General features: G+C 56.8%; 1 protein-coding gene across 3 annotated transcripts in view; it reads right to left on the bottom strand.

Moving 5' to 3' along the window:
• The window catches only part of STK32C (serine/threonine kinase 32C), an 84777-nt gene that overhangs the window by 63973 nt on the left and 5327 nt on the right, over positions 1 to 15477 (bottom strand). The window contains exon 1 of one of the 3 annotated variants that reach the window (XM_040624502.1): positions 420 to 681. The exons of the other annotated variants lie outside the window; for them this stretch is intronic. Coding sequence (XP_040480436.1) covers positions 420 to 681 — 262 coding nt within the window. Of the gene's footprint in view, positions 1 to 419; positions 682 to 15477 lie in introns of those variants that run through there. 3 annotated transcript variants of the gene reach the window in all.

The raw sequence follows: 15477 nt of genomic DNA, 5'->3' as shown, positions 1-15477 counted from the left end.
GGCATCTTCCTTTGCAAAAGCGGCGCACCCCAGGTGCAGAGTAGACCAAGCCTGCACACAAAACCTAAAAAGAAAACGAAAACATGCTGCCGCAGCTAAGCCTGGACCACTCTGACCATGGACCCTCACCCCGCAGGGCCGGCGGAGCCTACTTAAACCCCCGCTGCGCCGCCACTGGACACGGAGGACGCAGGCGGAAGCCCTGGATGCGCGTGGGCACCGCAGGCACCATCCGCGAGTTTCCTCGGAAACCGAGACGCCCCGGGACGCCTTCCCACCCTGGTGGTCGCGGTGTCTGGACGCTAGGAAGTCCTGCCGCCGCGGCCCCGCTGCGAGAGCTTGCAGGGTCCCCATGAGGCACGGGTCCCCACGCTGTCCCAGGGAGCGGCCCGGGGCCCCCGCCCTGCGGCCGAGCTCACCGTCCTCCTTGTCGTCAAACACCGGCCTCCGCGCCGTGGCCGCCGACATGGAAGAGCCCATCCTCTTCTTCCACTTGCTCCACGGAAACAGGGGGCGCGGCTGCGCGCGGGCATCGCCTGTGTCCCGGGCCCGGGGCTGACCGGCGGCGGGCGGCGGCGGGGCCGGGGGCGCGTCGGGGCCACAGGGGCGCGCGCGGCTGGGGGGCGGCGAGCCGGGGGGCGCCGCGGCGCTGCTGCCCCTACGCTCCGCGCCACTCCTCATCGCCGGGCCTGAGTGCGCACCGCGACCGGAGCCGGGGACATGGCCCGCCCGCAGGGCGGGGAGCGAGAGCGGGAGCGGCTGGCAGCGCTCGCCCTGCGCCCCGGCCTCGGCGCTGGCCCGTGCTGGCTGCCGGGCCGGTTCCGCCGACTGCCAGCGCTGCGGGGGTGGGGCCGGGGCAGGGCTGGCGGGAGGAGCCGGGGTGGAGCCGAGCGCGGGGGGCGGGACGGGGCGGAGACCCGGCGGGCTGGCACGGGTGGTGGCGCCGCACGCCGAGTGCCCACCGCCCACCTCGAGAGGGCCTGGTTGGCACAGACACTGCGGCCGCAACACCCACTCGGAGGCGGAGACAAGAGCGAGGGAGGGAAAGCCACGAGTCCCTCCGGGTTTCTTGGGGACTCCAAAAGGGTGGGAAGGGCCCCGCTCTACAAGGCGGCGGGGACTCAGGGCTGCCCTTGGGTCTCCCCACCCCCGCGGCCTCCGCGAACAAAGCCGGCCGCCTGATGTGGGGAGGCCTTAAACTTCATCCTGCGGTTCTGCGCTTCGCGAGGCCGCGCGCGGGCCCCGGGAACGGGCGCTGGGAAACGGCCGCGCGGGGTGGGGGCCGATGCTGGGTTGTGGTCAGCGCGAGCAGGCCGGCGGTCCCGGCCGGGTGTCCATCCGGCCCTGTGGCTGCGCCGCAGGAGGGAGAGGGCGGGGCGGGCACTCCGCCGGGAGCCTTAGCTGCCAGCGCGCGCGCACCCACGCACTCGTGCACCCGCGCTCTCGGGGTCTCCTTTACTGGGTCCCCGGTCATCCCAGTGAGGCCTGCCGGACACCAAGCCGGAGCGGGAGCCCTGGTGAGGGTGCACGCCGCTGCCCCTCCCTGGAACCCTGCGTCCGAGTTGCCCAGAGTCCCCCGGCCCGGCCTGGGTCCGACAGGGGCCTTGGCGCTGACCGCTGGGTTCTCCACTGCCATCGCTGCGTGTTTGGGGGACTCGAGGCGCAGTTTGACCTCGGTGAGCCCCCTCCGCCCCTGCTTGCAAGGCCACGTGAGACCGCGGGAGTAAAGCGCTCAGCACAGCGGACACCCCAGGAGTGTCTGTCAGTACCGTCTAGCGTCCTGCGCCCTCCTAGACCTTGTCACTGAAGAATCTTTTTTGTGATGGGTTAACCTCCCCCCCACCCCCCGCCGTGAAATCCTGCAAGCGCCTTCGGCTTCCCTACAGTGAGAGGGAATATCTGTCCCACCATACCCTGAGTTACCAGGCCCTGCGGATCTCCCACGAAGCCTCTCCTCCCTTCGTGCACGTCCCTCAGCCACCCTGGGCTCTGTCCTGACCTCACAGCCCTTCTCCTGGCTCGAACCCCCACGCCAGCTTGTGGTACTCTGTCTTGGCGGTCCCCACTCCAGTCTCATTCCATGGTAGGCTACGCTGGTACCCCAGCCCACCTTTGAAATTCAGTGTGGCTCCTTGACCTGCTTGACCAGTGAGATGTGAGCAGAGGTGACCTGTGGTATTTCTGGGCCAGTGTCGCCTGGCTAAGCGGGAGCCGGCCTCACTGGGATCACCTGCAGACCAGCCTCAGACATGCAGAGCACGTCCTAAGCCATCCGGATGGGGGGAGTTGTTTTTACTCGAGCAGAGCCTAGGTTAGTCCCACTGACCATCTACGCACTGCAGGTCCCCCTGTCTGGCTGACACATACATGCACACATCCCATCTGCACTTAAACTTGACGACACTAAGGCCTCCCAGGTTGGGCTCAGTCTCCCTCCCCGGAGCTCACCCAGCAGCTCCCGTCCTGGGCTCCCGTGCACAATCGCAATTTTCCAGCCGCACGTGCTGGCGGAGCAGGTGCCCTGTAGGAATTCATCCTGCAGGAACGAATGCAGGAATGTTGGGGGGGGCGGGGCAGGGTTATGCTTGGAGCCACCATCACCCAGGACCGCACATCAGAATTCCCCCAAACCCACAGCAGCCAGGGTGTGCAGTGCAGACTGCCCACGCTTCTTTATCTCCTCTTCTTTCCAGACCCTCTGAAGGGGCAGAAAGGAAATAAAAAGGTATAACCACCCCCTGCCATCTGAGAGGAAACCAAAGACTTTATTTTTTTTTTTAAGATTTTATTTGTTTGTTTGAGAGAGAGAAAGAGCAGTGGGGACAGGCAGAGGGAGAGAGAGAAGCAGACTCCCTACTGAGCGGGAAGCCCGACTCTGGGGCTCAATCCCAGAACCCAGAGACCATGATCTGAGCTGAAGGCAGACACCCAAATGACCGAGCCACCCAGGCGCCCCAAGAAAACACTTTAGAAGGAAAAAAAATATTAATGGATTCAGAAAGTGGCTGGAAAAGTTACCGGGACCTTTGGAGAGACTGAGGGCTTGAAGGTAACAGGGAGCACAGGGGACAGGGACACCAAGGGGAAGGGGAGACGAACAGTGGAGCCACAGGGCGACCTCCAGCTGAGGGCAGTTGGGCACCGATAGTGCTTCTCTGAAAGTGACCAAGGCTCTTGTCTCAGAGGCACCAGGAGCAACAGAAGACAGTGAGGGGACATCTGCACACTGAACTGGGAGCCCCAAATGCCCAAGCACGCACCTGCTCCGGGGTCAGGACATAGGAAGAAACTCCTCTGGGGACACTGAGCACCTCTCAAGACCCCTGGGCCCTAGGATTGTGGGTCCCTCACACGCGCCAGCAGAAAAGAACAGAACCACCACAGTAGACGGGCCTACAGCTGGCCTCCGGGCTCAGGACCCAGCTCTGTCCGGGAGACCCCCGTGCCTGGCTGTGGTGCGGGGGCCCGGGAAGCCCCAGGATTGGATATGCAAGCTGGAGAAGGCGCACAGAGTGGGCAGGAGACAGAAAAGTTTAAAGACCACCTCACCCGTGGGCAGACCAGGTCACCGCAGACACAAAGATGACCATGGAGTTCAGGGGAGGCCAGGAGGAAGGAAAGCTGGAACGGGGGCCAGCTGTGAGTGGAAAGGGGGCACTGAAGCCAACAGAGTGTCCCTGGGTACCCTGGCTGCCCACACTGATCAGGAACATCAGCTAGCTCAGGGCTAGCAGTCCTCCTCCGGTGACGGGAGATCGCCAGCGACTCAGTGCCAGGTGGACGTGTCTACCACATCAAGCAGGCAGGAGCCACACAGAATCGTGGGTGGCGCATGATCACGGGGCCACTTTATGGGGTGGTCGGGCAGCGTTCTGAGACTGGAGCGTTCATCAGCAGCCCTCTGAAGGCCTGTGGCCCAGGGCCTAGGATGCGGGCCCTGAGGTGGAAACCAGCTGGCGAGCGAGCACAGGGAGGGGCCCGTGTCTCTGGGGGACAGTGAGTGCCCGAGACAGGGAATGCAGAACGGTCGGGGGGTGATTTTGTATTCGAGGCTCAGTCTCTGAAACCCCAGCACAATCGTGCACTGGTCTCTAATTTGTCCAGGAAATCTGTGCTTCCTGAGAGGGGCGTGCCCTTGACGTTGAGTCAGGAATGGTCACATAGCTGGGACCCAGCACAGCCTCCAGTTCTCAGGTGGGTTTCGTCTTCAGTCACCATGGTGAGACTGACCCTTGCCCGCGTCTTCACGAATAGTCCTTTTATCAAACTCCGCTCAGATCGCCTGACTGACGTGTGCGGTCTCCTGCTCGGGAACAGATACCAGAACGGGCCCCGGGAAACAGGAGCTCCGGCGGGATTCTGATCCTGGGGAGCTCCCCTGTGTGTGGGGCCCACGGCTAGCCTCCTCTCTGGCAGGAAGTGGAAAACAAGTGCCCTCTGCCCTGGGCCTGCTGGGGGAGGAAGGCAGGGCCTTGGGAATTTGAGTGCTGGGACGGTTGGCTGCTGGCTGGCAGGACTGGTTCTGGAGGTCCCGGGGCTGCCTGGCTCCCGATGACTCCAGGGAGACTCGTCAGACAGGAGGGCGAGCCTCCCAGCATCCTGGAGGGACCCCTCCGCTGAGCCGTGGTGGTACCAGGTCTGAGCACAGACTCCGCGCTTGACCGTGTCACTCTCCCTGCGCAGCAGTTCCCAGGGTTGCCAAACAAAGCACCACAAAGTGGGGGCTGAAAATAGCAGAAATGGGTTCTCTCACAGCTCTGGAGGCTGGGAGTCTGAAACGGAGGCCTCAGCAGGGTTGGTTCCTCCTGGAGGTCCTGAGAGAGGATCCTCCCATCTCCGGGCTTCTGGTCGCTCCCGGCAATCCTGGCATCCCGTGGCTTGCAAAGGCGACCCTCCAGTCTGCCTGCCTCGAGACATCACGTTTCATCTGTGCGTCCTCGTCTTTGCTTCCCTCACAAGGATATTTGCCGTAGGACTTAGGCCCACCTTGATGCAGGACGATATCAACATGAGACCCTCACCTTAATTACAAAACCTCTTTCCAAACCAGGTCCCATTTGTAGGTTCTGGGTGGACCTATCTTTTGGGGGGTCTACCATTAAACCTGCCACAGTCCACCCTGTGGTCCCCCAACATCTACGTGCAGGCTGCGTGCAGAACACATGCACGGCATCCCGGCAGCCCCAGAGCCTCCGCACGGCGGCACCAACTCTGGGCCTACAGTCCCACCCAAGTGTGGTCCGCTCACCAGCCCCGGGTGTCATCACCTGACGCAGGGGCGGGCAAGACTCTGGGTGTGGCCCGTCCCTGCTTCCCGAGTGCACAAGCACAGCACAGACGTTTCTGTCCCAGAAAGAGGAACTGAAGGAACGAAGGAGTCGTCATTCCCAAGGAAATTCCGCAATCCCACAGGGAAGCTTCGGTGAAATTCCAAGGCCCGAGGGGAGCCTCTGTCAGCGGACAGACTACCCTGGGGGCCAGCCTTCCCTCTTCCTGACGGACAGCACATCCTTGCTGCTCGGGCTCTCTCAGCCCCTGTCCTGCTTGAGAAGCGGTGTGGGTCCCGTCGCCCTCTTTCCCTGTGTTCTGGATCTGTTCCTCTCAGTCCCAGCCTGCGGGCTTCTGCTGACCCAGCCTTCTCCAGGGCCTGGTACGTGTCCCGTGTGTCACGGCGGGTCTTTCACACAGGAGGGCCCTCCACGGATCTCCCCCCATGACCGCACCTGTACCCTGGGTTCTGCTGAGACGGCCAAGAGTATTCAGAGTCGTACAGCCAACCTTTCCAGCAAGTGGCTGTGCGGCCATGCCCCCGGCCCTCTCTTTAGAACATGCTTTCCCAACAGTCCATTTCCCAGGTTTAGTATTCTTTGCATTCTGGATAGGCCAAGAACCTCCCAAATCATTAGGGGCTGGTTCATTTTTGCTTAAGAGACCTTCCTCAGGGGCGCCTGGGTGGCTCAGTTGGTTAAGCGACTGTCTTCAGCTCAGGTCATGATCCCAGGGTCCTGGGACCGAGGCCGCCGTCGGGCTCCCTGCTCAGCAGAGAGCCTGCCGCTCCCTCTCTCTGCCTCTGCCTCTCCCCCTGCTTGTGCTCTGTCTCTCTCAAATAAATTTAAAAAAATATTTTTAAAAGACGTATCTTAAATAAAAAATGGTACTAAATTTACAAAAGAAGAGATTAAAAGGATGGAAAAAAGATACACTGTGCAAATACAATCATAACAAAGATGCTGTAACTATGTTCATATTCGGCAAAGTAGACCTCAAGACAAAAAGTATTCCCAGAGATAAAGACAAACACTTCATAACGATAAAAGGATCAATTCTTTAAAAAGACATCACAATCCTGTGTATGCATCTAATAAGAAAATGTCCAAGTACATAAACCAGAGCGAGGCGTTGTGACCCCTCAGAGGGGTCAGAGGGAGCAACGTACCTTCAGCTGAGATGGGACATCTTGGCGTGCCCCATACCACTGGCCCCTAGAAATCCACAGAGGTAGAAGGCCCTGGAGGTTCCATCGGACTACTTCCCATCCTCTGACGTGTGAGTATCAACAGGCGCAGAGGAGTCGCTGCCTCCTGCCCCTGGGGTCCCAGCAGCACCGCGTCCTCAGGGTGATGGACTAGCGTGAGATCTTGTGCAAGGGAAAGGCGCTCAAGATCTCAGCAAACAGAGTTATGGCAGCTGGCTGGAGGGGGACGCGCCCCCGAAGCCAGACGGGGAAGGTGTCCTGTCTAAAAGCCACTGCTTCTGGGGAGTCCCTGACGGGGCTGAACAAAGGGGCATTGTGCAAATTAACAGCACACAGCTGCCGAGGGGATGCGTCCGTTTGTTCAAGTGATACATCCATACTGGGTGCAGCAGCCGCAACGGCGTCACCACCTGGCTAAGCTTATGACAACCCACCATTGTTTTCCAAGAGGTGGGCCCAACAGGTGAGTTCAACGGGGTGTGGAGGGGACCACCACCCTGGCACTTTCCGAGTCCTCAATGGTGGCCCTGAGCTCTGCAGTCTCTCCAGAGGGCAGGGCTGCTTTTGGCGCACTGTGTGTCGAGGAAGAGGCAGCTCTTGGAGCTCCTCTTGCTTTTCCCCTCACTGCACAGGCCCCGGGCAGCAATGTGGGGGTTCTGCCAGCTGCTCGGTGTGTCTATTCCATCTGTGCCCCCTGAAACTGGGGGCGTGACCACCGGGTGGGTTCTGGAGCAGGCCCAATCTAAAACTCCACCGATCAGGGCACCCGGTGGCTCAGTCAGGTAAGCATCTGGCTCTTGATTTCAGCTCAGGGCCATGCGATCGAGCCCCACATCGGGCTCCGCACTCAGCGGAGACTCAGCTGGAGATTCTCTCTCCCTCTGCCCCTCCCCTTGCTTGCATGCACATGCATACTCTCTCTCTCAAAATAAATAAATCTTTAAAAAAATAAATAGATAAAACGCCACTGATCACCTGACCTCCATAAGTCCCCACTCTGACTAGTGGGTCAACGTGAGGTTCTGGGTCTCCTAGGATTAATGTCCATTCAGAGCCAGTGTCCAGGACTCCCAAAATGTCTGATGACTTCCTTCCCCCAGTGCTCAGTTCCCTTGGTCAAAGGCCACCCGTCCCTTTGGGGAAGTCTGGGAGAAAGAGTAACATATACATTCTTGGTAGTGTCCTGGAGCTCCTCCTCGAGGAGACCTCTCCGTGCAAGGCACTCCGGGTGTCTGCACTGGCTCTAGTCTGGAAACCGTTGAGGGGCCATGGCTCTTATTTTTGTGAGTCAAGCTAGACTTTTGTTCACTTGACCTGGAACTCCTCTGACAGCACAGATCAAGTAAGAACGTAGTTGGCTTCCTCTCTGTCCCGCTGGAAGCCACAGGCCTGCCCCAGTCCGACCCCCGTGCTGCTTGGCCTCCGCTCTTCATCACGGTCAGCACACCCCCTTGCCTGTGGTGGCCGAGCGCCCCGCGGTCACTGCCCACGGGCGAAGGGTGAGCGCATCTTGGGGTGTACGTAGGATAGTCACGTTAGGTGGAATTTTGACCTCGTTCTGTCTTTGTTCGGAGGTCAAGTATAGTTTCAGGAGAGCATACGGTGCCAAGTTGACAAGGCGTAGACTCGTGCAAGGGTTTGTTTTATGTGTCGACCCGACGGGGCTACGGGAGGCCCAGAAGCTGAAAAAACGCGATTTCTTGGTGTGTCTGTGAAGGTGTCTCTGGATGAGATTAATATTTGACTTGGTAGCTAAAGAAAGCAGACTGTCTTCCCCAAAGTGGGTGGGCATCATCTAAGCTGTTGGGGACTTGAATTCTCTCTTCTGGAGCCAGGCTGCCCACCTTTTCCTGTTCTCGGACATAGGATGGAGGTCCTGGCTCTCAGGCCTTCAGACTCTGAGACCTACACCTGCTACCCCCCGGAGCCCCATAGCCCCTTCCCTGGTTATCAGGCCTTTAGCCTTCAGACTGGGAGTTAGCCCTCAGCTCCCCTGGTTCTCCAGCTTGCAGACGGCAGATCCTGGTGCTTCTCAGCTTCCGTAACCACAGGACCCAGTTTTTATAATACATCCCTTTATGTATATCTCTATAGATCCCATTGGTTCTGTTTCTCCAGAAAACCCTGACTCATACGACAGCCCCAGAAAAAAACAGACGAGCCCCAGTCATGGTAGGAAACTTAAATCCCCCTCTCTCGGTAACTGATAGAATAAGCACACACATGCAAAATTACTAAGGACGCAGAAGCTTGGGGAAACCATTACCCACCTTGCCCTAACCGGCACCTAGAGAACACTATGACATCATCTGCAGGGTATACACCACTTTCAAGTGTGCAAGGGATATTCATGGAGATAAGCCATATCCCAGGACTGAGAAAAAATTTTCAGTAAACTTCAAAGTTTTGAGATCATACAGAATATGTTGTCTGAACACAACAAATTAAATAAGGCATCAGTGATAGCAGATGTCCTAAAAGTCTATGCGCATTCTGAAATTAAGCAATAAACTTGAAATAATCCACAGACCAAACAATAAATCACAAAGGCGATTAGGACATATTTAAAACTGAATGACTATGAAAACCAACATAACAAAATTTGGGGGATACAGCTATTTTTAAATGCTTATAAGAAAAAAAATCAGACAAGTTTAAAATCAATGATCTAAGTTCTATCTTAAGGGGCTAAAAAAGGAAGAGTAATTTAAATTCAGTGTGAGTAGAAGGAAGGAAAAGACATGACAGCAGAAACCTATGAAACAACATAAGTGAGAGAAAAAACCAACAAAGCAAATCATTGTTCCTTTGAAGACAGTCAATAAAATTGGTAAAACCCTAGCATTATTGAATAAGAAAAAAAAGGGCAAAAAAAAAATGCCATATCAGAAATGGAAAAGGGGGCTATCACTACAGAGCCTGATGAGATTAAAAGAATAATCAGGATGGGACGCCTGGGTGGCTCAGTCAGTTAAGAGTCTGCCTTTGGCTCAGATCATGATCTTGGGGTCCTGGGATCGAGCCCCATGGGGGCTCCCTGCTCAGCAGCGAGTCTGCTTCTTCTTCTGCCTCTGCTGCTCCCCCTGCTCGTGCTCTCTCACTCTCTCTCAAAAAAATAAATAAAACCTTGGGGCGCCTGGGTGGCACAGTCGTTAAGCGTCTGCCGTCGGCTTAGGGCGTGATCCCGGCGTTCTGGGATCGAGCCCCACGTCAGGCTCCTCCACTGGGACCCAATAAATAAATAAATAAATAAATAAATAAATAAAACCTTTTAAAAAACCCAAAAGAATAAAAAAAGAACAATCAGGGAATATTGTAGAAATTTTGTGCCGTAAGTTCACAACTCAAATAAACTAGTGAAGTCCTTCAAAAATGCAATTTATCAAGATTGATAGAGACTCTGAATAGGCCCACATGTGTGCACAAAATTGAACTCAAAACATTCCCACAAAGAAAACTGCATTTGCAGAGACAACCAAGTATCTGTATGAGAACCATAAACTCGGGCCCCTTCATGAATCCTAACTCAGAAGAGACCAGAGGCCTCCGTGTAAGAGCCGACACCACGCAAGTTCTGCAAGAAAACCCGGGGAAACCTACACAACTTTGTGTGAGGCAAAGACCTATCAGATGTGACACCAAAAGCTCGAGCCATTAGAAAACCTGCAAATCTGTCTTTACTAGACTTAAAAACCTCTGTGCTTCAAAAGATACCATTAAGAAGACAAAGAGACGAGCCACAGACTGGGAAGGAGTACCGCTAACCGTATTTCTGGTGAAGAATAGACAACGGACTCGTACAACTCAATTATAAGAAAACAAGCAACCCAGCTAAAAGGTGGACAAAAGACGGACACAGACGTTTGACCATTGCACACAAACAGCTAATACACGTACAAATGTCCTCAACACCGTTAGTCATCAGGCCGATGACAGTTTAAGCCCCGCTGAGGTCCTGCCATGTGCTCGCTAGACCGGCTGTAACAGAAACCACAGGCACCACCGCAGGCGGCGGACCTTTCCCTGTGTCTTCTTAGACCCCGTTGCTGGGGCGTGTGAGTCAGACCGACGGCACACAGACGAACGGCAGAAGGTGTTTATTTTCTGTGCACACGGGAAGCGTCACAAAAGATGCTGCAAAGCTCAAAAAGGTGTTTGGCCCGGGGGTTTATATACCATTTTAACAAAGGGCAGTAAATTCTGGGGCAGTGACAAGACGAGGGAAGGGGGACAGCGCCTTCGAGGAGGGACATCTGGGCCCTGACTTGGGGGCCACGCTCTTTCCCAGCGGCCCTCACCTAAGATAATCCTCAGCTCAGGGGGCACATTCTGTGGGGGCTCTTCTCAGCCCCTTCAGATTCCTTGTGTTCTCAAGGATGTGGCCGAACTGGAGCCCCCATGTTCTGCTGATGGAAACGACAGCGGTACAGCCACCTTGGACAACAGTCAATCCCTAACAATTCAAGCATGAACCTACCATACGACCCAGCAGTTCCACTCCCAGGAATCCACCCAAGAAATACAACATATGGCAGCTCAAACATATGCACGTAAATATTCATAACAGCATTATTCTTAATCTCGCCAGCTGTACGTAGTGCAAATATCCACGGGCTGGAGAGCAGGGCAACCGTGTATGCACGTGACGGGAGACTGTCTGCAGTGGGAAGGAACGGAACACTGATGTCCGCTGCAACAGGGATGGCTGGGAAAAGCCCGATGAACGACTATATATTGTATGATTCCGTTTCTGCGGAATGTCCAGAGAAGGCAAGCATGTGGAGGCAGAAGGCACAGCAGTGGGAAAAGGGGGGACAGAGGTGTTCTGAAGCAGGAATGTGGTGCTGGTCCCACAACCCTATAAATTTTCTAAAAATCATTGAGTGGTGTCCATACAATGGGCTGCAGTCAGGGGTCTTTTTGTTTGTTTGTTACCTTTCCACTTTTATGAGAGTACAGTTGACATACTGCCAAATCCGCCTGCGGTGCCTCAACACACATGGTTTAAGAGATCGCAGACAAGGGAGCGGGTGAAGCGGCTCCTTGGGTAGGGCAGAGGTCCATGCTGGACGGAGCTGCTCCCCAGTCGGAGCTGGCCTAGCGCCATCTTGGACATGGTCCCCGAGGGCTGCGTCGAGGGGTGAAGTGACCCTGTACCAGCTGGCTGTTCCCACGATAGTTCTGTACCACAAACCACCCCCAGCTTAGCTTGACCCCCGAGAACTTGCATCTAAGGCACGCATCTCTGGGTTGGCTGTGGTCTGGCAGATCTCACCAGGAGTGGCTCTGGGCCATGGATCCAGGCCAGGTCTGTCCTGCAGGCCTCTATTCTTCTGGGACCAGCAGGCCACTCGTGTGTTTCCCACACGAATACAAAGGAGCAAGAGGTCAACTATGCAAGGGCCTTTGGGACTCTGCCCGCACCCCATCTGCTCCCATGGTGGGGGAGGTCGGGAACAGCTGTGTTCCCCAAAAAGGAACAGCATATGCACAGTGCCAGGTGAGAAGGGCTGGGAGCACTGGCTGGCTGGAAACGTGGGGCATGGGGAGGAAGGTCCGATTGTCACAGGCACCTGTGGCCCCGCGGGGCAGGTTGGAGACAGCTGATCGAAGCCCTGGTCCCGGGTTGTCTCAGCGGCCACACACTCTCAGGCTTGTGTCACAGCCACTGAGGGCTGGATGGGACGGCCCGGGTCAGAACCACAACATGACATGCTCCGGCTGCACAGCACACGGGCTCCACGTGGCCCGCGGTCAGGTTATGGCTCACGGAGAGCCGTGGGCCGTGGGCCACCTACACTTGCTGTTCAACTCATGCGCTCTCGGCCTCCGTGACTGGCTGACTTTCTTGTCCTTTCTTTTTTTTTTTTTTTTTTCCATGTTTTAAAAATAGCCCACATGTCAGGACCTCAGTTCTTTGGGACAAAGCCCAGCCCCCTCACTGGGAGCTCCGGGGCCCTGGCAAGTCCTCACCCTCCCTGACCTCGAGGTCCCTCATTTGGAACAACCAGGGCATGCACCAGGTCAGCACCCCAAGTGGCAGAAATGGCTTCAAACTGCCTTGTGATGAGGCAAGTGGCACTCTATTTATCCGACATTTTCTATTTCTGCTTTTTAAAAATCCCATTTTAAAAATTCCCTCTCCCTGAATTAGCTCTGTCTCGCTTACTCTGAACTACTCGACCCCTGCTAATAACAAGAAGAGAGCACAGAGGTAGCTTCCTGCACTGCCTCGCTCCCCGTCCACCTGGCTGCTGTGGTCCGTCCCCGGCTCACACCCATCCACACGCGGGAGCATCCTGAACCCTCAGCCCCGGGCCCCAGACCTGGCCCACGGCGTGTCCCAGACACGTGTAGTGAGGCAGGCAGACGCACGTCTCCTGGGAGGCAGAGCCCGTGTCCTCCCGGGAATTCCTGCAAACAGGCCCCATGCAACATCACACGGGCTCGTCAGGGGGTGAGGACTCACCCCGTCCGTCACGCCATCAGGGGCTGCCCACCCACAGGCAAACACTGACCTAAAGTCACTTGTTCACATCTTGTTTCTTGGGCGGACGCGGGATTCAGACATCTTTTATTTGCCATTTTCGCCTTTTCCAGGGGTTCCATCACTCCGGAGCAGCGGGATGAGCGGCCATCACCAGCCCACGCTTCCCTCCGAGCCCAGAGCTGGTGGCTTCTGCCAGCTGGACTCCAGTGGGCCAGGCCAGTGCCTGTCCCCACCCAGATGCTGGACACCAAGCCATCCTCCATGGCCGCCGTCCTCTCAGAGGTGCCCAGCGCCACCTCCAAGTGAAACTCAGGCTCAGGGCCTGCCCCAGGGGCTTGTTGAGGAGGACGGATGAGGACCACACGGGGAGGACGGATCTGGGGGAGGGTCCCCCCAACTTCTGACGCAGTTCTCTACAAATGCTCCTGAAATCTTCAGGGAAAAGAGCTATGCTTCTGCATTGTCCTCAATCCTCTCTTCAAACAGGTAATAAGATAAAGGACAGTTTCAACTTTTTGCGGGCCCTGCTCCTGGGCTCCCAGGGAAGCTACGTGTTGACATTTACCAAGGTCAGAATGATTCGCCAAACCTCAAAGCATGGCTCTCTTTCTGCCCCAGGGCACCATGTGCTTCGGCTTTGTTAAAAACATACCCCCAAAGGAGCATTCCAAGCAGACAGATAAGCGAGAATCCTCCCTGGTTCCCATAAGACTCCGCTCACGCAGCCCTGCACCTGCTAAAAACAGAGGATAAAGTCTGCAACTTTCTGGAATGTCCTTGGTCATGACGCTTTGTAAGTCTCCCCGTGAAGACATACACAACCCTGCCCCAAGCGTCCCTTCCCTGGAGCGCTCTCTCCTTGTGAAGACGCACGTCTGAAGGGGCAGCTGTCCTCACTCGGGCTCCGAGAAAACTCCTCCTTTCTCTTTAAAATTTTAAGAAGTTTTGTTCATTTGCGTGAGGCGGGCTTGTTACCGCCCTGGCTAACGCATGTGGTTTTGAAGCCACGGTGGCGGCGGTGTTGACGCGAGTCTGCACGTACCGTCTGGCCGGTCAGGGAAAAGCGGCCTGCCCTGGCTGGGGCTCATGGCACGAGCACAAGCTGGCATGGGGATGTGTGCCATTGTCACCTCCCCGGGAGAGGCCGCACTGCCGTGCTCTCAAGGTCAGGGTTGTGGGTCAGCCTCTGCAGGAGCCAGTCGGCACCCCTCCGGCTGGGCAGCCGCCTCTGCTGGGAAGGAGCCAGACCCTGAAACCGAGAGGCTGGGTCAGTGCGGGGTGCTCAGCTCGGATCTGGCCCAGGCCCCAGGCACCTGCTGGACATGGAGGCAACGGTCACGGTGACATTGCCCAGCCCCCTGGGAGCGGGAGCAGAGCGCCTCGCTGCTCCATGGCTGTCGGACCTGCGCCAGGGGCCAGCGGCCTTGTGGTTCTTGGTGGAGTCCTCCTCAGGGTGTGAGCTTGCTGCTTCTAGGGCCCCAGAAAGGCCCCCGTGGAGAAATCACTTCTGTTTTAGAGTCTTGCTGCTGGAGGGGATCCCACTTTTTCATGCTCTCCTTAGATGCACCCGAAAGGAGGGGAGTGGTCTGCAGCTGGGTGTGAATCCAGGCTCTTCACTTCCCCGGGGGCCGTCTGCAGCCCCCGGGCACCACCCTGTGTCTTAGTTTCTCCCATGTGAAATCAGGGTAACCCCCCCCCCCCAGTGTCATTGAGACGAGCAAGGTGCTGGGGTCAAGCTCCACTCAGACCTCGTGGCCATCCTACAGAATACCCTTCACGACCACTCCGTTTTACAGATGACCAACAGCGGCTTGGGAGTGACATCTCGGGAGGACCTGCCCGGGCCCGGGCGTGAGCAGGGACGGGTCAGGACCCCAGACTCCCTCCCCCAGCCACTGGACAACAGACGCTTGCCGCCACAGTTCTTCCTTGCTCTGCACAACGTGACACACGTAGCACCCGACGCTCTGGAGCGCAACCCTGAAGCCCCCGTGAGCCGCCACCCACCACCGGCGCCCCCACCAGATTCCTGTAGCCGTGGCAACAAGTACCACAGAGGGGGCGGCCACTCTCCCCAGCCATCAGGGTGTGGACGGCCGTCCTGTCCCTGTGTCCTCACCTCCCCTTCTCATAAGGACGCCCATCAGAATGGATTAGGGCCCACCCTAGTGACCTCATGTGACCTCCGTCACCTCTTCAAAGATCTATGTCCAAATACTGTCACCCTGAGGCACTGGGGTCAGGACGTCCACGTATGAACTTCAGGGACCACAACTCAGCCCAGGACACCCCCATGTGCACCCCCGTCTCCTCCCCCCACCCAGCCTGGACTGTGGGCCAGCCCATCCCTCGGTTTCCTCCTTCTTAGAATCTCAGCATTCCCACCTGCACCTTACATCTAGTGCTGCTTGTATGACAAACGTTTCCTACTGCGTGAGGTCTCTTGGGATCTGCTTTTTCTGTCAAAAACTATTGATAGAATTCACCCCTATGTTGCAAGAAGCGACTGTTC

Source organism: Ursus maritimus, unplaced genomic scaffold (assembly GCF_017311325.1).
Source record: "Ursus maritimus isolate PB19 unplaced genomic scaffold, ASM1731132v1 scaffold_7, whole genome shotgun sequence".
Lineage (NCBI taxonomy): Eukaryota > Metazoa > Chordata > Mammalia > Carnivora > Ursidae > Ursus > Ursus maritimus.
This window is presented reverse-complemented; position numbering and strand designations above follow the sequence as displayed.